The 21681-nt window shown below is 31.6% G+C and overlaps 1 protein-coding gene across 1 annotated transcript in view; it reads right to left on the reverse strand.

Annotated features, from left to right (window-relative positions):
* LOC129799627 (uncharacterized) overlaps positions 1 to 21659 on the reverse strand; it is a 33786-nt gene extending 12127 nt beyond the window's left edge. The window contains exons 1-3 of the mRNA XM_055843693.1: positions 21439 to 21659; positions 7009 to 7126; positions 6070 to 6256 (exon numbers count right to left, since the gene is read on the reverse strand). Coding sequence (XP_055699668.1) covers positions 6070 to 6256; positions 7009 to 7126; positions 21439 to 21460 — 327 coding nt within the window. The 5' untranslated portion in view covers positions 21461 to 21659. The remainder of the gene's footprint in view (positions 1 to 6069; positions 6257 to 7008; positions 7127 to 21438) is intronic.
* Between the last annotated feature and the right edge of the window lie 22 nt (positions 21660 to 21681).

The following is a 21681-nucleotide window of genomic DNA, read 5'->3' on the forward strand; positions in this document are numbered from 1 at the left end:
ATCGTAGAGTTGTCCGGGGATTCTGGAACTGGCGCGCTGCCTTTCCTACAGGCAACCCATTACTGACAGCGCTCAAAGCATATTCAGTTGTAAATCTGACTAAGCGCCCTTTTTCTTCTTCCCTCTAGGAGCCATTTCGAAGCGTAAAAGGACTTTCGATCTGAAATTGTGAAAGATAATGACTAAATAAAAAATATTCCTTGAATAACAACATTTCATTCAGATAACCTCACTTTTTGTAAATCCCTTTTACTTCTATTTTACAATTTTTTCTTTTGTTCAATAAAATTTCTCTACACAGTCATGCAATAAGTATATATTAATTAATATTTAATATTTTTCTTGTACTTACCTTGATATTTCAGGGTATATTAGAATAATTTGATAACAAAACTCGCAACTCGAAAATCAAAGCCAATTGTCAAATATAAATTTACTGACTGCCGCATGAGGGCACCACTTGTTAAAACGTGATGGCATTATTTGTAGACACACATTTAAAAGGCTACATTTAATGCCATCATCAAATTTTCATCAAAATGAAATACGAAAATATGATATATTGACATCTGAGAAAACTTTAATTATCTATAATTACAAATATTGATAACAAAATTCAAATGTCTTAAATGAATACGCAAAATCAGATAATGAAAAAATTGAAAACCTTAAGAGAATTCTTTATATTTTCGGCCATTTTTCACTCAGCATTCACATCATTTAAAACTTATATTCTAAATGTACAATAAATATAAAAAAATGCCAAAACAAACAATTTAATAAGATGCCCTTTGTGTTAGCATATATGACGGTATATGTTTTATAGGTCTTACATATTGCAATTTTGAAAAAAAATATGAATTTATCCAAGGTGGCATCAAATGGGGTAGTGGCATCATTCGGGGTATCCACCCTATTTATGTGTTAAACATTACATTAAAGTTCAAGTTCTGAAAAATTGTTCAAAATTCCATAATCTAATCCTAAATTTGAAGCCGGTTTTAAACCGGTTAACCGGTTTCAGACCCTTCCAAAACCGATTAACCGTCTATCCTAAAAACCCGGTTATTAGGAATCACTAGAATTACATTAGAAAATTTAAAAATAGTGCAATATTCTTGCCAAAGAAAAAGAAATTAGTACTGATCAATATAATGTTTTTTCTGTCGAAAATCTAAATACCCAAAGAAATTAGTCAAGTCTCTCCGGGAAAATTATCATTCACTTTATTTAAATTTAGTACAAACGTGATCTAAAAATGATCATGCAATCATTGATCTAAAAGGATCTAGGGCACAATCCGTGCTCTTTTGAACCAAATTAATCTACTGACTGAGCATCTAATATTTTCAAAGATATATCAAAACATTTTTTGTGTTGTCAGAAAATTTATTAAACTTCAAAAAACATAAAAATCCCTAAATCGTATTAAACCGAATTATTCCACTGTAAAAATACTAAAAATTCACTTTAGAAAATAATATACTATTTCTGTACAAGAAATTAATGAAAGTACCATGTTTACCATCAGAGGGAGTTAGAAAATATATTTTTAAATCCAAGTTATAACCACTTTCTTAACTAATAGGCGAGATTATTAGGAAAAATTATTAAGAGCAAATTTTGAAAAATAATGCCAATTGTTGGTTGATTAAAATTTTGAGACTTTCTTCAACTATCTTGAAACTCCTGCCTCTGCCTGAAATCATTTTTTCATACATTCTGTATTGTTTCATACATTTTGAAACCCTCTCTTTCCCTATCGTAGATTAACGGAATTCTAAGATTTATTGTTCAAAGTTATAATAATCCTAAATCCAATTGTAACTCAAGGATATATTGAGTTGAATTTCAGCTTATCATCCTTCCGCAATGCAATCTCAAAGTCAAACTTAAAAATCATGCGTGGAACCTTCTCATCCTCCCCTTCAAAAAGCTACAAATAGGAATAAGCACCTATATTCAAGTGTATGATAATTTCACGTGTATCACCACCAATATCACGCCTATTACAGTCAGTGGTATTATTTAACAGTTTCTACAATTCCCCATAGAAAATCGTATGAATGTGTAAAATGACTTCGGTATTTGGTATATTCATTGTTCTCTTTTTATTGGTTCTCATTGATTTCTTATTGTGCCTGCATATTAATTTCCTGTGAAGCTACTAAAATAGTATACCGTCTACATTATTCGACCGTTTATGATAGTAAAAAGAAAACAATAATGATTTTAGTGATTGCGCTTTTGCATTTACCGCATGTCAAATATCATCACAAATTTTTAGGAACAAAAGACACAATAGAAAAACAAGTAAATATTCTAATTAGAAAAATAATATTAAAATCATAATTTTATCTGTTTTACTGCTAAAAATGAATCGAACAAACTTCAGAGAGTTATTAGACATCTAAAACACGCATAAAATTTTATCGTGCAATAATATTTACACTGTAACTATTTGTATTGAAATTAAAATCTGTACAGTACATACAATTACTAATTTATTGCAGTGATTTGAATCAACAAACTAAAAATAACGAATAACAGAAAATTTCCAAGGTACACTTTGACAAACATTTAATTCATTGAAAATTCATTCATTCAAAATGACGAATTTTATCGTATTTAAAAAATTTCCAAATAAAGGTTCAAATAATTAACATTAAAGATGATAAAGAATTTTATTAGGAATTATTTAAAAATATCTTCTTCATGTTGTTTAAAGTGAAACATTGGGCAGAATAATTAGGTAAAATTAGGCAGATTCAGAGAAGTTGTTTTTGCTCAATGATAAATATGGAAAACTGTGTAAAGTAATTTAAACATTCTTTCAATTTTGATGTTATATTACACAAATATTTAAAACATTTGTTTGTAAAGAACTATTTTACAAATTTCCAATGTAATACACAAATATTCACAAAAATATAAACTACAAACTTTTAAGGATTTTATTTGAAACAAATTTCTTTGAATTATGCCAAACGCACAATAACTTTTGTTTAGTAAACATTTTTTGACATTTCAATGGGAGTGAGTGAGATCTAGATCTAGTCTTCTCGCTCATTCTCATGGGAAATTTTGAAAATATGTTTACAAACAAAAGTTGTTGTGCGTTGGGCATAATGCACAGTGCACAATAACTTTTTATTTGTAAACATGTTTTCGAAATTATCTGTGAGAGTGAATGAGATAACTAGATCTACATTTCATTCACTCATCCTGAAAAGTTAAAAACATGTTTACAAAACAAAAGTTATTGTGCGCTGGGCATAACCTCTAGAAAATTTAAAAACTACAGACGTAGAAAACTATAACGATGTAAATGGGGTAAATGCTATTATAACACACAGATAAAAAATATTTCGTAAAATTGTTCATAAATGTTTATCAATCCTTACTGGGAAAATACGAAATGTTCGTGAATCATACTCCCTTTAAAAACTTCATAAAAGTTTGTACTTTTTCACAAATATTGTTCGTAACATGATCATTTGTAAATCTTGATCACTTGAAAAAATAGGTATGATTAGAAGGAATCACACCAAATACAGACTTTTACGAAAATTTTAGTAGATTAGACGATTTACGAACATTTATAGTAGGAATTCATAAACATTTACAAACAATTTCACATTTTTTTCGTTTTATTAAATTTCTACAATCAAATATCAAAATTTTCTTAATGATCTTATGTGACACAATCGTGTTGTAAGATCTCAATATTGTTTTATTCAAAATAAAATATAGAATAATTAGCCATAAGAGATGACAAAGCGTTCTTGCGTTGCGGAATGCTCAAACTCACGATATAAAGCTATTCATAGATCCGAGAATTAATTTTTTATTGTGATCATTTTTGGTGCTTAGGTAACTTAAGCTAATTCAAAACCTGCTCCAAATGGAAACTTTTCGATACTCCAATTGGAAACGTCATTGTTTTCACGATAAATACCACAGTACTAAATTATTATATTTATATATTTTCTATACCACAGTTTCATTATTTAGTTAATTTTGCTCCAGATAAAGCGAAAATCCATTCATATTCACAACTTTTAATTTGTTAATTTCTCACAAAAATTAAAAGGGTACTTTTTCACCATCGAATTTTTCATTGATCGACCATGTTTTCCAATGAAAAATACAATAAAGTGACTGTTGTTTATTCGTTTTGTTTAAACATTTATGTCATATTTCTGACTAATTTTAGTTAAATTAAGTGCTAATCTCTATGAAATTCAATTATTCAAATGAAATATTTACCTATTTCGTGAACAAAAAGGGTTTTTATGAAGTGTCTGCAATTGCTTCAATAGGAAACCCCGGAAATATGATTTTTTGGAGAGATTTTCTTATGTTTTAGATGAGAAAGGAGAAAAGACTAGTAATAAGAACAAATCTTGCACTCAGGAGCAACTCAACAAGGTTTTGGCAACCTTTCGTCGCGGTTTCACTTACACTGTTTGTCTCCAATTAGAAACTTTCCCTTGTCTCCATTTGGATTATTTTGTTTCCAATAGAAGCATTTTACACTCGCGTATTTTTCTTGTATTTAAGAAATTTTCAAATTATATCTAAAGAATTTTCACTAAACAGTAACATGCTAGAAGAGTCAACGAGCAAATTTATGTAATTCTCTTCAGAAAAAATATGAACTTAATGTGTTGAATCTTCTGTCAAAGTTAAAGCGTCTTGAAATGGTTTTGAATTAGGACATTTACCCTACTCTGGACTGGAGGGTAAAAATTCTGTCGAGTTTTACCTTTAGTTTAAAAAGAATATAAAACACTTCTTTCCATTTTTTTGTTTTCTTTTTATTCTGCACATAAATGACATTTACTCGGGAACTTTTTGGCAGATTTCATCAAATTCATCTTGGCTAATTCGCAGTTTTCGCCCTTTTCAGAATGGTTGAATAGAAATTTTCATGACAAAAATGCCCTTGGAAAATAATTTTAAAAGCGCTTTTCTCGTTCAGATAGAAGAAACGCTGTTATACAAAGATGTAGAGGAATAAATCTCTTATAAACATATGTCATATATGTATTTTTTAAATGTGCGGGAGCCCGTAACAAAGCGAATCGAAATAAAATATTTTTACCCCTTGCCTGGTATTGTTTGCCCCAGCATTTTTGAGAATGGATACAAAACTTTCTTTTAGAAAACGGTTCGATAAATGCATTTCCTTACAAAATAGAAAAAATAACTTTGACAAAGTTGTAGAGCGGTAAATTTCTTATAAAACTGAATTAATTTGAAATTTCTGGGGTGTTCTGGTAGCTAAAAAATTGAAATATCCGTTTTGTGACTTTTTGCCCCAGTCTCCCCCTTCTGTACAAAATATCGCACTTCAAGGATTGAGTGGCTCTTTAAGGATTTTTGATTTATATTACAGAATTAGAGAATTTTTGTGCACGTTCTGAATCCAATTTTATGTCTAAGAGCTTGACTGAAAATTTTCCAAACCCTTGTTTGCTGCATTAATGACGTTTCCAAGTTTTTCTTATAATGATTAGTAAAAGAGTGACGTTTTTGCATAGAATACTCTGTACATAACTCTGATAATGATAATATAATAAATAGGCACAAAATAAAATTTCTTTTAATTAAAAATTTAATATATATACTATTTTTCAATATTATTATCAATATTTCAATGATAGAGTTTTAAATAACTTTTTTTATTAATAAAAATGTCAAAAAGTTGCAATAGAAGGGTTTACCACATTACTTGAAACCTCATAAGGGAAGACTTTCAGGGCTTTCAGGTTTTGCATACACTCTGGCTTCTGGTTTCGAACATTTTATTTATTTTTTTTTTCAAAAAAAAAATCTTTTTATTGAATCTGATCTTATGGCAATATAGATCGGTTCATTAAAGGACTATGAGGAAAATATAAAGTGTTCGAAGCCAAAGTCTATACGAAGCCTGAAAGCCTTCCCCTTCATTATTTAGTGTTACTATAAACGAAATTATAAGAAATAACATTGAAGTACGAAGCTGGGTGAAGATCTTATAATTTTTTTAACTTACTGAAGTAATGCGTTCAAAAGTAAACTCACAGTTTTTATCCAGTTGTTCCAGCAAAATTGAAATTCATCCCTGTCTATGAAACCATCACCATTCTTGTCAAACACTGCAAACATATGCTCTAACCAATCCGGAGGGACAACATAAATGTGACCCTTATCATTTCGGAAGAGGGCTCGGCATATTAAAGTGAACTCTGATAAGGAGAGTCTATCGTCTCTGGAATATTTAAAAACAAAAGTATTTATGTAAATTTTAATATAGATACAAAATACGTTTGACAATGGATAATAAAATTAGACAATTATGGACTTGGCAAATTTGAATGTGCAATGATGTAGAACAAAAGAAAAACTCTCGTGTCTAATTCAAAAAAATTACGCGTAACCTTGCTTACATAAGCAAATTGATCAAATTTAATAGGTAAAATTTTAGACAAACTTAAAATAAAACAATAAAACCTGAATGTTGAAAAGACATATACATTTTTTAAGATATTTAAGGAGATATATTCCAAAAAACAAATGTAATATGAAACTTGAACTTTTATTATTTCGATAATGAAATTTATGTGCTGATTTTGCGAAATTTTCTACATATGCATCTACACATAGCACGTAAATAAATCGATAACTATAAAAAATTATAGTTTATGTGAAAATATTTTACGAAGAAGACAAAGTCAGCACTTTCAAGTGATTATGTCCAAGTTTTTCTGTACACTTATTAAACGAGACAACTTTAACACCCTACTCAAAGAACTCATATAACTTTTTCTCACTAAAAAAAAAACTTTAGATAATTATTTCTTTACACGCACATAAAATGGCACGAAAGGCTCAAGGTATAATATTAACACTAAAAAGAAAATCGAAGGAAATCTAACAATTTTTAATTTTTTCAAAGCACATTCTACAAAAATCAAAATAATGCATGATATTATTCTGCAGGAAAAAAGGATAAAAACTCACCCGTCCTTATCGAAAGCCGTAAAACATGCGTCCATTGTTGTGAATTGGTGATCTTCCACTGATTTATGGAGTGAATCCATGACGAAGGTGCTAAGCCCATTGGCAAAGACTGCGTTTGCTGTTAAGAAAGCTCGCGCTGAATTATCGAAATAACAATTTTCTGCCACATGCGCATTCAATATATCCTCAAAATTGTATGAATGTAATTGTGAAAAAAATACAAAGTTAAATTATCCAAAATAGTACGTAATGCTTTGTTGTAGACTCTTTAGCTGTGAGGTAACCTTTTTGTGTAATATTCCAAACATATATTACTATTCTTAGCACTCGCATGGAAAAAAAAAGATTGAATGACTAACTCCATACTATGAATGACTATACCACTCCCAATAAATATCTAAATATTATATATAACTAAATAGCATCAGATGAATACAGGGTAAACATTTTATCAACCGAAAATATTACTATTAGCACGAAAGCTTTCATTAGTCGGGAATTTCTTATTACGTTCTAGTTCTAGTTAATCCTTCGATTTAAATTACAAGTTTTATAAAAAAAACTTGTAATTTAAGAGTTGAATTAACTCTACGAATATCGATGTAATTGTTACTCTTTTTCGTTGTAAATTTTAGTAAATAGAGTTGAAACAACTCTTTGTGCGTGTTGAATTAATTCGTCGGGATATTGATGTAATTATTACTCTTTTTCGATGTAAAATTTCATCTCGACTGAAGTATATGCTTAAGTGTTTTCGTTTTAAGAATATACTTCAGTCAAGATGTGTGATAAAGTTCATATGAAACATCAATTATAAATATGCCTAACAGTGTTTCATGAAGACATGTGCGTACATCATACGTGATATTTCGCTCTTAACATAATAGGGAAACTTGACGTCAAGAAAACATTAATAAAGAAAATTAAAAAAAAAAAAACAAAACAAAAAGATTGCAAAACCTATTCATTTTGGGATTTGAAAGAGTTATTTTAACTCTAAAAAAGAATTTTTCAACTCTTGAAACGAGTTATTATCAATCTTAAAAAGAGTTATTTACACTCTTTTGTCATGTAAATTTTAGGAAAAAAAAGTTAAAACAACTCTTCCGAATTTTACACCTAAATAGAAGCAAAATCAACTCTAAAATTTAGTCAATCAAAAATGACAACGAAAAAGAGTTAATTTAACATCGATTCGAGCAAGTTTTACTCGATTATTTTTCTGAGTGTAATAAAAGTATAGAAGTTGGACCAATCTTTCGCCAGATATTGTACTAGGCCAGACTATGCCATTTTTGTAGGTATATTGGTATGATTTAAGAATTATCGAAATCAAAACCAAAAAGAATTGTCAATCCTTTGGAAACTAACGATATCATTCTTGAATATTTTATAAATCTGCTACATTAAATCAAATTATGTTTCCTTTATAAATAAATTGAATTGCATTTTAATTTATAATTAAAATGGGGATCAGGTTCGATCACTGAAATTTTCCTTAAAATCGAAAATAAGAAATCCGAAATATAAAGCAAAATCTTTTAATATTTGAAAATATTTGTTTTGTCTGACAGATATTCATGAGACTTATAAATGAAAAAATTTCAACCATTCAACGAATTTAAAATAATTTTAATAATTATCTTTAATCTCATTGAAAATTTTTCTCAACTATACCTCTATCTTCTGTATTAGAAGTTTTATGTCACTTGGCCATATTTTAGCAAATAGTTATATGTAAGACCTAATAGGGGAAAGTTCCCATGCTTCGTACGACCCAAGTGTCGTAATAACTGAATTAGATAAATAGATAGATTATATTATAAACCTCATATTTCTTAACACTTATATACTAAATTTAAGAAATAAAATCAAAAATAGGCCCAAAACTATAATTTCGATGCGCATCAATATGTATCTCACACAATTTTTCATAGCTATACTAATTTTACAAAAGAAATATCTCTTTTAGAGATCATTGAGGATTCATCAGGGCTAGTATTTGTAAAAAAATATCATTTGGTTCGGAAGCTTATGTGGGTGGTTGATAATTCATAAGCCCTACCCCCTATGCCCATTCCTCCTTTGCCATTACTTTCCCCTAGGGTATAGAAACCATTTAATATCATCCCCTATTTTATGCCACCTTCAATACAATTAGATAACTTTTAAATACTTCGGCACTTGAGCAATAAAAAATCAAAGTCATTCATTAGCATTTTATGATGTCCTTTTAAAATATTGAAATAATTTTAAAAAAAAACTTATTTGGGGTGGCATTAAATAATTCCTCTGCCCTAAAACTTTATCAAAAAATAATTAATAAATAATAGTTAATCCTAAATAAGATGAAAGATTTATCGATGATAATGAAAATGATCACCGTATTGTTCACTGGTAAAAATAAAAGGATCAAATTCGATCCAAATGTGATCCTTTTGCAAAGGATGGATCAAATTTCGAACTCTGAATGCACATTTATCGTAATAGAACATGTTAACTTGATCCATCCTTTGCAAAAGGGTCAATTTGATTCTTTTATTTTTACCAGTGTTGTTTTATATTTCTGATAACTGCATATCTTATTTCAATGAAATTCCGCCTAAAGTTGTACGACCTAAGCTTAAAAAAATATTTTAAAAGGTTTTAATATAATATATTGATATCCAGAACCTTTTCAGAAATTTATTCTGAATAACAAAAGTACTCTCCCTTCGAATGTTCATGCTTTCGAATTATGTAAATTTTCTTTAAGTTTTCCTAAGAGACTTAAACATTTCTATTAAATATTAGTTAGCTTATTATCAATTACTGGTAATTATGTGGAAATCACGTCGAAATCTCTTAGGAAAAGTAAAAGAAATTCAAATTATTCGAAGGCATGTACGTTAGAATGGAAAGTACTTTCCCCTACTCACTGGTAAAAATAAAGGATCATCGAGGATCTTTTGAAAGTTTCCTTATTTTGACACTTACTTAACTCCGGAATAAACAAATAAAAACAACGAAAAAGTCATCATTGGTGTTCGCTCAGATGAAAGAAATATGATATGAATAATAATTTTACAATAAAACATAATATATCGTGATAAATGTGCATACAAAATTTAAGGAAATACAACTGATTCTTTCAAAGGATCAAATATGATCCATTTCGACGACTCAGAATATAAGTCGAACAACTTGATTTTTTACAAAAATCGTTTTATTCGCTTTTTGGATACTTCTTTATTCCCTTTACCTTCCCTGTGAATATCATACTTGAAAGATAATTATTTTCAATATTATAGAGATTTTAAATCGCTAAATTCAAATCACTGTCCTGTTAAATTTTCCTACTGCGAGTTATTCGTTTCTTATTCTGAGCGATCAATTTTTTCTGAAAAGGATCAATTTGACCCCCTTTTATTTTTACCAGTGCTTGACACCTATGAGCCATAAAGACCTCAGCTCTCTAAAAATGTTTATATGTGCAGCCCAGAATAAAAAATGAACATATTCTATATTTTAAGCTTTTCATTCTGGGCTCCACATATATAGGTATGCAAAGGACACATGTCATAATAGAAACTCTTTTTGTGAACTTGAAAAACATCCAAGAGTTTAATAAGAAAATCCTAAAATCATAAGGAGACTGAAGTGATAGAGCTAAGATTTGTTCTAATAAAATCCTGCTTGGGTTCCTTAGGTTCTCTTCAACAAATTGTACTCGACTTAAATATGACAGGAGCTGAATCACTACTGGCTACTGGCTTTGATACATTTTAAATCAGGAAAATTCTTTATCAAATTATATCTTTTAAAAATTTAATTTAGATCAATTGAAAATGGTATCAAAAGAGTTGAATAGACATATACAAAACGTCTGGCTGTGAATTTAAATATTATGAGATTTTCCTGATCTAATATGAGTGTGCAGAAGGAATAAGAATTTAAATTAAAATATTCAGTGTCAAAATTAAGGATTTTATATTCTGAGTTATGGCCTCTACACACTAGAGAAATTTATGACCATATTTAAGAGTTTTTCCTACACAAAAGTAGGGAATTAGCTTCAATATAGACATAAATTTCTCTAGTGTGTAGAGGCCTTTAAGGACGAATAGTGCTTTATTTAGTCCAATCATTCCTCAAATTTTTGAGAAGCTTTTAGAAGCCAACTTAAATATTTAGCAATTTATTATATATTTCCGAATTGGGTAGTCCGAATTCCGAATTATATAGTCCCAAATTGTTGTACTCCGACAGGGGCATGAACTGTATAATAAATAATAATAAAATAAATAATAATGGGTGAAGAAAGAATAAAGAAAGATTAGTTAGGCGGGCTTCCATCTAAGTAAGATTTAGACATATAACTAGATGATCAGTTCTCCATTTCAGATTACTGATGTATCCAAGCCACAATTGGGCCAAAGAGGATTAAAATTGCCTGTGTTTTTAGATCTCCAGTCTGAAAATAACGCTTATCCTTATTTATAGGGCCATAACCTTAACCAAAAGTACACTTTTATGCAACAGTAATTTAATTAATATTTTTTTGGGTTATTTTTACTTCACATTTACGAAATTAGAAAATTCTTATTTAATACTATTCTGGTAGTTTTAACAAAGAAATTTTTACAATATTCAATATCCCGTTGCCTAGCAAATTTTATTTAAAAAATATATACAGACTATTTGTATTTGTATAAAAGATGGTTTGCATATTAAACGTATTTGATAAGGCTGTACTGGCCTCTACACACTAGGGAAATTTATATACATATTCAAGCAAATTGCCTACGCTTCTGTAGGAAGAACTCTTCAATATGGACATAAGTTTCTCTAGTGTGTACAAGCCATAGGTTATGCGGGTCCAGATAGACACAGACTGATCATCGAGATTATTTAGCCTGTATAATTGGATAGAGGAAAATTGTGCAAAGGTCTTCTAATTAATCGATGACCCGAAGTCCTCAGTGTATGACATTTTGGAATAAATCTTTACTGTCAAATTTTACAGTCTAAATATTCACGAGGATCAGCCTTAAGCCCAAAATAGACACAGGGATCGGCTTAGGGATCAGCTCGAAAAATGAGGATCAATGCTAATACACTCAGGGATCAGCTTAAAATTTGGAGGATCAGGCTGATCTTCTAAATTAGTGAGGTCTAGTGAAATTACAGGGATTAGGTGACATCAGGGCCAGTGCTGAAAATAAAAAGCTTTACTTTGGGTATTTTTGGGTACTTTTTGAAATGTCAATTCAATAAAAAGACATGGAGAGTAATGGTACGCAATGTCGCAAAATCTTAAAATTCATTAAGATAGGAATAATGGGAAGGTCAGAGTACTCCTGTCTGTATGAGAAATGCATTGACATTTCACTTAAGAAGTATTTCAGCAATCAAAATGCGCACATTTAACGCTAATCCTTGATCCTAAATCCTCAGTGTATGATAGTTTGGGCTGATCTTTAACCGCCAAATTTTTCGAGCTGAGTATTCTCGAGGATCAGCCTGTGTCTATTTTCGGCATTAGCCTATTTGGACCCTTATGGCCCAAATAGACTCAGGCTGATCCTCGAGAGAATTTTACTTGTGAAATTTGATAGCAAAGATTTATGTCAAACTCTTATATACATTGAGGACTTAAGATCATCGATTAGAAGTCCTTTACATAAACTTCCTTCATCTAATCCTTTGCTTCCAAATTTCACAAACTAAATATTCTCGAGAATCAGCCTAAGTCTATTTTGGCCTTTACAACCCTGTCTAGGATTGGGATAATGGCCTCTACACATTGGGATCAATTTTCGTCAAAAATTGTTTCTTTTTTTAAGGAAATTGAATGCAGTGCTGCAGGTGGAAACGTCGAAATTCTGTCAAAAAAGATTTTTTTGATAAAAATTACTTCTAATGTGTAGAGTCCTTAAGTCTCATTTCCCAATTACGAAAATTTAAATTATAAATTCTTTTAGTTTACTACACATTTTCAATAGTAATAACAAAAAAATAGATATATGCTTAATGTTTCGTGCAATTATAGGAAACATTTTTAAAGAAGAGAATGGAAATTGTTTAATCGTAAACTAGTTTAAGATATACCACAAGTTTCAAAAAAAAATCAGTACAAAAGGAAAAAACTTTTAATATTTTGTACCTTTTATACAACTTCCTATCCTTCTTATTTATCAAATCGAAATTGAATAAAGAACTTCGTCACAAGCATTCTAATAATGCATTTTTTTGTTTCTGTAAAAGCAATTTCAGTGAATACCATAGCTTCCAAGTAAGAAGGATAAAGAGAAACTTTTTTTCCCTGGAAAACACTTAACATTGCATTATTGGAAGTGCTTTATTTAAATGGTTAAAATGCTTTTGGGGGAATGATAAATCGTTTTTATTCGTCTGAATAATTTTGGAAATGAGAAAACTTTCACAAGGTTTTTTCAAACTTCTTCACAAAATCCGTGACTGATTGAGTAATTGCATTCCACATTAAGCAATGAATATTTCCACCTATGACCTTTACACACAAATAAGTGTATAAATTCTAAATATAGAATTTACCACCCTTTCACATTATAATTTCCTGTAGCCTGCAAAGCATGAGTTTGAATTTCGTGAAAATTGGTTTGTAAAGTACATCAATTATAATAGTTGGATGTGTTATATGCAGAAGGAGCTGTTTGATACCCAATAATTGCTTGAAGACAAGCTTGGAGATTAACTATGTACAATTTGAAGATTTACCTATTTGTAAATGTCTGAGGATTTAAATTATTTCTCTTTCTAATGAATAAATTTCACGTGGAAAATTTTTATTTCACTTCCTGAATTATTTAAAAAAAACATTCGCTGATTCAGCCAATTCCGATTTTATTCAACGATTTCGATTCTCTGAGCAAATTTCTTGTTTTCTTACCCAGCATATCCTCTCATCCCCATACACGTTAGTCATAAATTTTATTGGAATATATGCAATTAAACTGCATAATACCACACTCATATATTGAAATATTAGATAGCAATATTCAAAATTCGCCCCTTTAATTAAATGTTGAGTGATTACAATTTCCCTTTCCTCACTCTTCTTATCTTTAGTAAATCGAACAAATCATAGTGTTATTCCTTTATTTGTGCCAATACACTTATCCATATGATATAAAGGAAATCACTTCCGATGTAACAAGTAACGGACGGATTTATCTATCGGATGTTTGAGAATTTTCTTCCTTCCTTTAATTTTGATATTTACTCTCTAAATCACAAACATTTATTTAAAATTGACGAAGTCAAATAACAAGTAAATATACAAGAGTAAGAATATGTAAGAAAAAGTACATGGTGATTTTCAAACATTTTAACATCTTCATGGCTCTGATTTCTGATTATTGAACTTCAAACAAACCAGGTGGAATAAAGATTTTCATATAGGGTTTGGTAATATTTTACAACATAAATCGAAAAAATCGTTCTAATAAATATCTAATCAATCTCATTATTTAAAGGGACAGATAATCCTAACCGGCTTATGTAGGTGAGATTCTTAACGTGAGCTAACTCGGAGTGCATGCAAATTCGATTTAGAGCTGAAATTGTGAGTCGCCATTCAGTTATCTTGAATCAAATTCGTGAAATTATACAAATTTTGTATTTAAACCAAAATATCAAGGATTTGGATGAACTGGCACAAAGTGATATATGGGTGGAATGTAGACCAGAATATACTCTATAATTTTCCTATAGAACATGATCTCATCGATTACTCAGAAGCCAAGATAAGCGAGGTTTTTTGTTTCTTAACTCGTTTTTTCATCCAGAGTGCCCCAAGTAGTCATTTGTTGAACTTCAACTATATCAAAGAATTGTTGTCTTTTGTGGGACTTTCCATTTAAAACCATATTTTAATTTTTTGTGGAGTAGAGGCAGTCAAATTGGCATCTGAGTGATTTCAAAGCGTTATTATGGGAAAAATCAATTTTTTCACACTTAAACGGCAAAATCGGAGTGATAGCGTAGTCTGAGCGGAAAATGATGTATGGACGAAATGTAGAGACAAATGTGCTCTACAATTATGTCGAAGTAATCATCAAAATCGGTTCAGCGACAGTCGAGATAATTGAGGTTATGTGATATTGAAATTGGTTTTTCGACTGTGGCGCCCCTGGTGTTGGTCCCACGAAGTTCAAACATTCTAGAAAGTTGTAGCATTTGGTGAGATCTTTCGTTTAAGCCCTCATTCATCAAAATCGGTCACATAGAACCGGAGATATGATTTTTTGAATTTCGTGAACTTTGACCCCTCATATCTCCGGTTCTATTGAAACCACAGCGTGCATACGCACCATTTTGGAAACGTCCTAGACTGGACTACAACATACTAAAATTTCATTAACTTGCACAATGCCGTTTTTGAGAAAAGTGACTTTGAATTTCGATGAATTTTGACGCTATCACAGCGCCACCTATGGTGACTTTTTGAACTTCCATCTGAAAGTGCTCATCGAGACGAAACCAAAAAGGTAAAATTTAGGTCGCTATGTTAATTAGAACCGGAGATAGAGGCCGGTCAATGTTCGAACTTTGACCCCTTATAGCTCGGGTCAGGGGTTATGGATCGACTTAAGGTTTTTTTTGTTTGATAGGTATAATCAAGGGCTACAACATACTAAAATTTCAGCCCGATGCACAATGGAATTTTTGAGTTATTTAACTTTTAAGATTTAAAAATTTTCTTTTTAAAAATAGCGCCCCTAGCGGTGGTTTTATGAACTTGCGATGTTAGAAGGGGAAGTAGCATTTCACGAGAGCTTTCCAAAAAGCCCTTACTTTTTAAATTCTGACAATTAGAACCGGAGTTATGGCCATTTTAAGAAATTTTTTTTGGACCCTTATAGCTCGGGTCAGGGGGGTCGGGGGACCTTAAGTTTGGTACTGATGGAAAGCTCTAAGGCCCAGCTATAACATACTAAAATTTGAGCCCGCTCGATGCCATAGGGGCGGAGCTATTGAGAAAACAAAAAAAGGGGGGTCTTCAAAATGGCGGAAGGAGGGGTGGGGGGTGGGGGGTCAATGCACCAAGTTGCAATTTTCACCCGATATATAACCTTTGCCGAAAACCGCAAGTCGATATCTTTTTTAGTTTAGGAGCTATTAAGCTCCAAAGAGCGGCCGGCCGGCCGGCCGGCCAGCCGGCCGGCCGGGAACGTAAAATAGCCACATATATATTCGTGATCAGGAAGTGGCGAAACACATTTTGGCCAAGTTTGAGGTCGATCGGACGACATGAAATTTTGTTAGGATTATAGTAGGTGAGATTGTTAAGAATCTCACCTAATAAGTCATTTAAAACTTATTTTCTATTACCTCATGAATATTTGAATTTTTAAAGTGTTAAGTTTCTTTATACTTCTCAGATATTACAACAAATTTCACAATTTAAAATTTAAATAGGAATATCGAACCCTAGAATCATAAAATAAATTAATAACAAATTTACAATAAATAAAAAATCGTACTAATAAAAGTTTGTAATTCGGTTTGTTAAAACTTAGAAGTGAGAAAATTTGTTTCTCAATTTTAAAAGTCGACACCAAGGATCCAATTTAAACCTTTAACCCTTTAACTCTTTCGCGTCTTTAGGGTCATATATGACCCGGGGAAACAAGTTTCTTTTTGGCTATTTACATTAATTGAAATCTAACTGGAGTCTTGAGAAAATGAGCCAAGAATCTTACATCCTTCTATTATGATTTCGTGCACGAACAGATAGATTTCAATTAATGTAAATACCCAAAAAAACTTTTTTCCCCGAGTCATGACATTACCCTAAAGACGCGAAAGAGTTAAGGACGAACCGGATACCGGTGTCCCAAAAACAAAATCTATTTTAGGGGAAAGCGCGCTACCTTCGGACGATTTATGCTTCGCACAAATCACTTTTTTCAATATGTTAAAAATGAATTTGGCCCATTATTATTATATTCTAATATCTAGTCCAATGCTTCAAATTTTTAGAAAAAGCTATGGGTTAAATCTGTAAAGAACATAGAGAAAAAATCGAATTGCCCGAAGCTTGAATCGTCTGTAGGTAGCGAACTTTCCCCTATAGGAAATTATTTTTTCCTGTAAATAGTCAGAAAAAAATCTAACTTCGTCTCTGAACTAAGAGATATCTTCAAAATTTTAGCCACAATATAAAAAGATTTTTAAGTTTATTTAAAATCTTTTAACGAGCACACTTTATTAAACAGAATGCAAAATTGAAAACAGGAAATAACGTGTAAGTTTTTTATATAAAGTTAATAGGTTTTGCGAGTAATATTGAGGTCACATAGTAGAACTAAAAATTGAATTAAAAAACCCAGTCTACGTTCATTTAGGGAACAGCGCGGTACTTTCGGACGATTTATGCTTCGCACAAATCAGGTTTTTCAATGTGTTATAAATGAATTTGACCCATTATAATGTTATATTTTAATAGCTAGTTCAATGCCTCAAATTTCCAGAAAATGGGTGAAATCCACAAGAAACATAGAGAAAAATTGAATTGTCCGAAGCTTAAGTCGTCCTAAGGTAGCCCCTACCTAGGTTTCCCCTACTCATTAAAAACTTAAATTTCATCAGTAGGGCAGGGTGGGGTAGTTCACACATGCATTACTTTCGGAAATACATATTTTGGGGGAATTATCTATGAACTGTGAGGTATATTTTTAGATAGCCCATACTCAAAAGAAACTAATGGAACATCGTTAGCTTGAATATGCTTTGTATTCGCTTAGAAGATCAGTATTGAAAAAACATTAGCTGTGTTTTAAAGTGCCCCACCCTACCCTATACCTAGAACTATAATTATTTGGAAATAGTGGAAATAGTACTTTAATTTGCGAAAGAGATAAAATGTTTTAAATCTTCCCTAATACCAGCTCGAATGATAATATTCTGTAGAAATATCAAGCTTTGTACATCTTTTATACGTGTGACAAAACTTGTTAGAGACTTCTTTAACCCTTTAAGGACAAGAGGGTCAAAAATTGCAGGTATGAAAAAAATCACTTTTTCTGACTTTTTAGAGCAAGACATAGCTTTAGAAGGTCATAGGCAAATTTCATTTTTGGGTCGTTTCGGTCACCAGAGACCCAATCGTCCTTAAAGGGTTAAGAATCTAAAAAACCGTTAATACATTGTCCACGACCACGTTTTTGAACTTAAAGAAAGCGCAGTATCTAATTCCTATCCGCTTTCCCAAATTGTTACCGAGCTAGAGGTCGAACTTAATAAGAGAAATTTACTTCCGTTCTTCGGTAAATCACCTAAAAATTATTATCAATATCATAGCCAAATTTTGATAGAATTTTGAAAACCCAAAGTTTTGAGTGTTTTGACTTCGCACTGGTTGTCCGTCTGTCCGTTGGGACTCTTGATAAGTAATCATGGAACTATTAACATGCCCCTTATTTCCTCCCACACTTCTCCCTTTCCCATCCAAAACCATGTTTACACTCATTTCATTTCATTTCATTTTATTAAGGGGTTTTCGTCATTGTTGGCGATTCCCCTAAAACAAAATTGCGGCCGTCGCCGTCTTAGTGTTGGTGACCAGTCTCCGGGGGTGAAAACGACGGAAAACCCCCGTCATAAACTGTATAGTGTTTTTTTTTACATTTTTCTGTTTCATTTTTTAGATTTTTTTTTAAAACAATTTTTGATGTTTGGAACAATAACAATTTTTTTTTAAAGATTAACATATTTGATTTTCAGAGTGTATAAAAAAAATATTTACATTGCATTGGCTTAACAGGTCACAAATAAATTTTGGGTTTCTGTAACCCCCCTCCCTTTACGAAACTAGCCCCCCCCCCCACCCCATATGTTTACACTCAATGAATGAAATGGAATTATGAAGGATTTTATTCTAATCTGGGGTGACATGACAACTTTCTCTAATTGTCCCATCGCTAGTGTCGAGTGTCGATTATGGGCGATCGAGATGATAACCCGCATTTTTTGTCGCTAGTGTCGATAGTTCTCGCCACTAATTTATCGACACCTCTAGAGCTGTCGATTTGTACCCTCGAAGTAAAATTTAGAGAATATTTTATATGTTTTTAGTAAGTAAATGCCCTCATTTATTTTATATTTATTAAATTTTACTAATATTAAAGTATAATTCTTGTGAAATTTTGTTCGTTCTGCACGGAATAATCTCGGGCAAATTGTATACGAAAATTTATGTTCTGTTGATTTTGTACAACCACAAAATATTTTTGGACCATCCGGGAAAGGCTTATCAGAGGATGATCTTACTATACTCAGTTATTGAGTTTGACACATTGTCCAGGAAGTTGATGGAGATGTTTCTCATGGATTCATTCTCGTGAGATTTAATTTCACAGAGTAGGAAATGATCACATATGCGTGTGCTTCCTTCAGATCTTTTGCTCCTCCTTGCCAAATTTAAAACACTACAAGCCACCAGAAATCACCGCGACTGATAAGATGAAAAATAATTCCATAAATTTCTGGAGTCATTTGTTTAGTGATTGACTTGCAGCAAGTCTTTGAGTGTCAATTATTCCGGTTGAAACCGGTTGAAAGTCTGAAGACTGGAGGTTTAGCCCAGTTTCCGAAGGTTTCAAAAATCTAAATAACACGCAATTTTGTTGATTTTTCAAAGTCTAATCCTAATGAATCATTTGCCCCTTTAATCCTATCCTAAACAACAATTTTCTAAAAATCGTGCCTGAATAGGAATTAGAAGAGTTAAGTCAGATGGCTAAGTCGGCTAAGTCGGCTAAGTCTTAGGTCTGAAGCCCGTATTATTGTGTGAGAATGTAAAAGAAATTATTATGTAGAGTCTCTCAAATCTGAATCTCTCAAATTCGAACGCCGTTTGGATTCAAAATGTCAATTGTGAGGTTATGTTGGAAAGTTCGTCTCGGTTAATGAAAATCATATTTATGTGCTTCTTCTTGAATGTTTACATACATTATGGTCGTGTATAATGAAAAGGAAGTATGTTACCACTAAGACTTTCGAGAAAGTACGGGAAATTGATTCAAAGTACAATTTAATCTCACACAAATTTCGTTAGTTTTGAAAAAATCGTTCGAATTTGAGTGGTGAGAAATGTCAAAAATACCCCCCGAGCGTTCGAATTTAGGAGACTCTACTGTAGATGATTTTTTTTACTTGAATTTCTTTCGGAAGCTCCAAAGTTGTTTTTATACTGCAATTTTCTCATCCTCGCTCCAAATGAAAGATGAGCTTCCGGGGCTTCCTCAATAGCCCAATTTCCATAAAAATATAATTTATGGGTTGACTATTTTAACTTAAAATTAATAAAATCACCGAAATACTCCGATTGCAAAATCAAAACAAGCGAGAGTGAGGTTATGTTTCACTGCTCCAAAGTGTCACAATAACGAGCCGACAATGCGTGAAGAGCCGACATCCATCATCTCATCATTTGGATTTAACGATACTAGAGATTCGATAGTATCGAATCGGTACTAGCGAGAGTCAAAGTTATCATTTCACCCCTGTTTTTTTTACTGATCAAACTGTTTTAAAATGTTAGTTCTATTTTTTATTCGGTTTTTAAATAATTAAGCTTCAAACTCTCTAAAAATTTTATTAAACAATAAAGCTATTAGAATTAGACCTTTTAGCCATATCTTTACAAACAGGGAATTATAAGTAATGCTTTATTAAAGGTTAAGCCCATTCTGAGGTCGTGAAATATTGTGAGAATCATACCTATTGAGTGAAATTATTAAGAATCTGAATGCACTATTTTTTACTCTTTCCTTATGAGATGAGGGAAATCGGGGAAATCCGCTATATTAAGCTTCTGTTTCTGCCGTTTCTGCTTATAGAAATTTATGAAGTGTTCGAAGCTAGAGTATGTGCGAAGACTGAAAGACTTCTTCTAAAATTAAAAGTTCTTTCATTTAAGAAGAACTTCTTAGTATTCTTACATTCATTTTGGATCAAAATTATATAAAATTCATTAAATAAAAAAAAGTGCCTTTTGTAGAAAGAGCTCAATCCTGGACCCTGCTTCCAAGGACATTATCAGTCAACTTCAGTGAAGAATAAAAAGAATGAATGTCTATGTCACTCATTTATAATCCCTTTATCTCAATTTATTTTTATCGAAATGCATCACGGGTTCCTCATAATTCCTAAATCAACACGTAAAATATTTCTGGCGTCTGCGTCCCTTGTATCTTGCAGCGCCGGTGGTATTATCTTCCGGACAACTTTGAGGTTATGTCTGATATAGTAAAATGTTTTCATTTGTTTTCCTCAATGAACTGAGCTAAATATAATCGCTGATTAAGTGTATGAGTAGTGATTGTGCCTTATGTAATATTTAAATATATCTGAGTCATTGTGACTCCATTGTGCAACCGACGGAGAGTGAAATGTGCAACGTACCTTTCTCTGGAATATCCCTCATTTTTCCCTCGATGCACCAGCTGCAATCACTCACAAAACACAATACCCCGATTATCTTCTTATCACAAAAGCACTGAAGTGTTCACTCAACACGTGAATCGCCTCATAAACTAAATTTCACAAGATGAGCAATCTCTCTCGTGCTACTTCACTGAATGACAAGCTCCCTCTCCCAAAACCAAAACCACGTCACATCGAGTCAGTTCAAAGGCAGAAGGAAAA

The sequence above is a fragment of the Phlebotomus papatasi genome, chromosome 1, assembly GCF_024763615.1.
Source record: "Phlebotomus papatasi isolate M1 chromosome 1, Ppap_2.1, whole genome shotgun sequence".
In the NCBI taxonomy this organism is placed as follows: domain Eukaryota; kingdom Metazoa; phylum Arthropoda; class Insecta; order Diptera; family Psychodidae; genus Phlebotomus; species Phlebotomus papatasi.